The sequence below is a fragment of the Sinocyclocheilus grahami genome, unplaced genomic scaffold, assembly GCF_001515645.1.
Source record: "Sinocyclocheilus grahami isolate Dianchi unplaced genomic scaffold, SAMN03320097.WGS_v1.1 scaffold600.1, whole genome shotgun sequence".
Taxonomy (NCBI): domain Eukaryota; kingdom Metazoa; phylum Chordata; class Actinopteri; order Cypriniformes; family Cyprinidae; genus Sinocyclocheilus; species Sinocyclocheilus grahami.
This window is the reverse complement of record NW_015505779.1, coordinates 355,860-359,310: the sequence shown is the minus strand read 5'-3', so window position 1 is coordinate 359,310 and position 3,451 is coordinate 355,860. Positions and strand designations below refer to the sequence as shown.

At 34.0% G+C, this 3,451-nt stretch overlaps 1 protein-coding gene across 1 annotated transcript in view; it reads right to left on the bottom strand.

Annotated features, from left to right (window-relative positions):
• The window catches only part of LOC107557380 (semaphorin-4C-like), a 77,849-nt gene that overhangs the window by 13,444 nt on the left and 60,954 nt on the right, over positions 1-3,451 (bottom strand). Inside the window, exons 6-8 of the mRNA XM_016240785.1 lie at positions 3,244-3,340; positions 2,905-3,024; positions 255-406 (exon numbers count right to left, since the gene is read on the bottom strand). Of these exons, the coding sequence (XP_016096271.1) occupies positions 255-406; positions 2,905-3,024; positions 3,244-3,340 (369 nt within the window). The remainder of the gene's footprint in view (positions 1-254; positions 407-2,904; positions 3,025-3,243; positions 3,341-3,451) is intronic.

Genomic DNA, 3,451 nt, shown 5'->3' with positions numbered 1-3,451 from the left:
ATATATAATACAATTATTAAAAAAAAAAAAAATATATATATATATATAATAAAAAATAAAAATGTATATTTTATTACAATATATTTATAAAAATAATTTAGTCTCTCAGTTATTTAGTGACACTTTTACTCATTTTAAATAGTCCTGCGATACCAAACACATTTTAAAAAGTATAAAAATATATTTTAAAGCATGTATATTTTTACACGTGCTTTACTCCGTAGCCTTCTGGTGTTTTCAGAGTTTACTCTCACCTTACACACACGTGCCACCCGCGCCACAGTCAGATCGCTGTCACAGTCCAGCTCCACTGCTCTCTCGCTAAAGAAGAAGTAGATCTTATCGTCGTCTCCATCTTTACTGCTGCGGCTCTCTCGGACCAGCGCCGAACCCACAAAGTTTGGCTCTGCAGCAGACAGCAGGGAAAGATAGGGAAGGACGTGTTAGAACTAGGGACACGGCGCTTCACAGAGAAGGGCTGGTAGTTACTCGATGAACAGATAAAAGATCTTAAGTTTCCACCTCGGGATTAACCCTGCTAGAAAGATCAGGACCATGCTCCCCGTACATCGCTTAATACCGTACTTCTGATGCAAAGCTCAATCTTCATCAGCATCATTCCTCCAGTCTTCAGTGTCACATGATCTTCAGAAATCAGTATAATATGCTGATTTAATGCTTTAAAAACATGTATTATGTTGAAAACAGTGATGCCGTTTAATATTTTTGTGTGAAACATGATATTGTTTTGTTTTCAGGATTCTTTACATTTAAAAATAAACCTTTTGTAACCATGTAAAAGTCTTTACTGTCACTTTTGATCAATTTTAATGTGCTCTTCCTGAATAAAAGTAGTCAATTATTTAAAAAAAAAGCTTACTGAACCCAAACTTTTGACTGTTTATTATATTAATCATATCATATCATATCATGTTATATTTAGTACCGTCAAACGATTAATCGCGATTAATCGCATACAAAATAAAAGTTTTTGTTTGCATAATATATGTATGTGTTCTATGCATATTTATTATGTATATATAAATACACAAACATACATGTATATATTTGGAAAATATTTACATGTTTATGTTTATATTCATAATATTTATATTATAAATAAATATATTTAATATATAAACATAACATATTTTTCTGAAATATATACATGCATGTGTGTGTATTCATATGTACATAATAAATATAAACAGTACACACACATATATTATGTAAACAAAAATGTTTATTTTGGATGCGATTAATCGCGATTAATCGTTTGACAGCACTAATATATTATACAATTATATTATATTATTATATAGTATTATATTATATTGGTCACACTTTAGTTTAGGGACCAATTCTCACTATTTACTACAACCTTTGCCTCAATAAACTCCCAATGTTCTCCTTATTAGTAGTTAGTAAGGTAGTTGTTTAGGTATGGGGTTCAATAATTAAGGGATCTGACATATGGTCATGCAGAATAAGGCATTAATACGTGGTTTATAAGTACTAATATACAACCAATATGCTAGTAATATACATTATAATAAGCTACTACTTAATAGTGAGAATTTGTCCCTAAACTTAAGTGTTACCATTATATTATATTACATTAAATTATATTATATTATATATATTATATAGACAGAAATGACTCCCTCACAACTGAAGAAGTACTTCACACTAAGAAAAACAGCTGTGCCTATTATTGTCAACAATATGATTATTTTATTTTAAATGAGGCTATTATTAAAATAATTATAATAATAGTGCATTATTGCATCCTCTGGTTCAACAGGGTGCGCTCACAGGAATGATGCAGAGACTGGGACAGACTTAAACAGACAAAATATAATCCTGTTTCTATTAAAAAAACAGGTCTGAGCTTATGGACCTGTTGCTATGACAACGACTCAGAGATGAGTTTTGGAGAATGAAACAATACAGGATTGTGTCAAGTCGCCAACAACTGAATCCAGACAACTCCATATCCAAGTCGATTCTCAGTTAATAAATGCTGTTCATTTTTTTATATTATTATTATTCTATTTTTCATATTATATATTTTTGGAAATTGTTAAATAACAACACACACACACACACACACACACACACACACACACACACACAAAACAGTTGAATCCAAACAATTTAGTAATCCATGTTCAGAGAAGCAACATCATTTATTTAATAAAAGTGTAGCAATTGTTAAATTATACATATTTTATTATTTTTTAAAACACTGTAAAAATGATCATAATTAATTGCTAAAACCAGTCATTTACCTGCTAATAAAATCCAAGAAATATTACATTATGTATAATATCTATATGTATAATATGAGGATTACGAGAGCAACGTAGGATCATATTCCAAAAAACTCCATGTCCAGAGAAGCAACATGGTTTATTGACTGTTCTGGTGATAATCAAACGAATTCAGCAGAGGCATGATATATGTGACACTGGACAACAAAACCAGTCATAAGGCTCGATTTTTAAAAATCTGAAATCTGAATAAATAATCTTTCCATTGATGTATGGTTTGTTAGGATCGGACAATATTAGAAAATCTGGAATCTGAGGGTGCAAAAAAATCTAAATATTGAGAAAATCATCTTTAAAGTTGTTCAAATGAAGTTCTTAGCAATGCATATTACTAATCAAACATTAAGTTTTGATACATTGACGGTAGGAAATGTACAAAATATCTTCATGGAACATGATCTTTACTTAATATCCTAATGATTTTTTGGCATAAAAGAGAAATGTATAATTTTGACCCATACAATGTATTGTTGGCTATTGCTACAAATATCCCCCAGCGACTTAATACTGCTTTTGTGCTGCAGGCTCACATATATATTTTGTGTGTGTGTGTGTGTGTTATCAGACTTACCGTTGAGCCACGCCGGCAGGTATTCACTCTTCATGCTGTAATGCTGCTGTCCCAGGTTCCTCAGGATTACAGGCTCTGTGCCCAGAAAGTTATTGAGGGTGGCGGAGTACAACTCTTTGTCTAGGAAAGGAGAAGAACGCTTAGAGCGGGAACAGGTACACACGCACGCACTCCTGTCTACAGCCCTGCAATTATGAGATATTAAAGAGGGACTCCATTCTCTCCCGAGTGTGGGAAGAGAGGAGGCATAAACGCATCCACGGGCTGCACCGAACACAAAAGGACGCCCACGCACAAGACACAAGAATAATAATGCAGGTTTTTGCATGTGTGACTCACCCACAATGAGGCCAGTGTGACCCTTGGCGGGGTCATAGGGGCACTTTCCCTTGCCGTCCTCCAGGGCGGCGCTATCCAGAGTGAAATGATCTGCATTCTATCAAAGACAGAAATGGTCACATATGGATAGAACACACACACACGCACAGTCACGCACGCACGCACGCACGCACGCACGCACACACACACACTCTCACACTCTCTCACA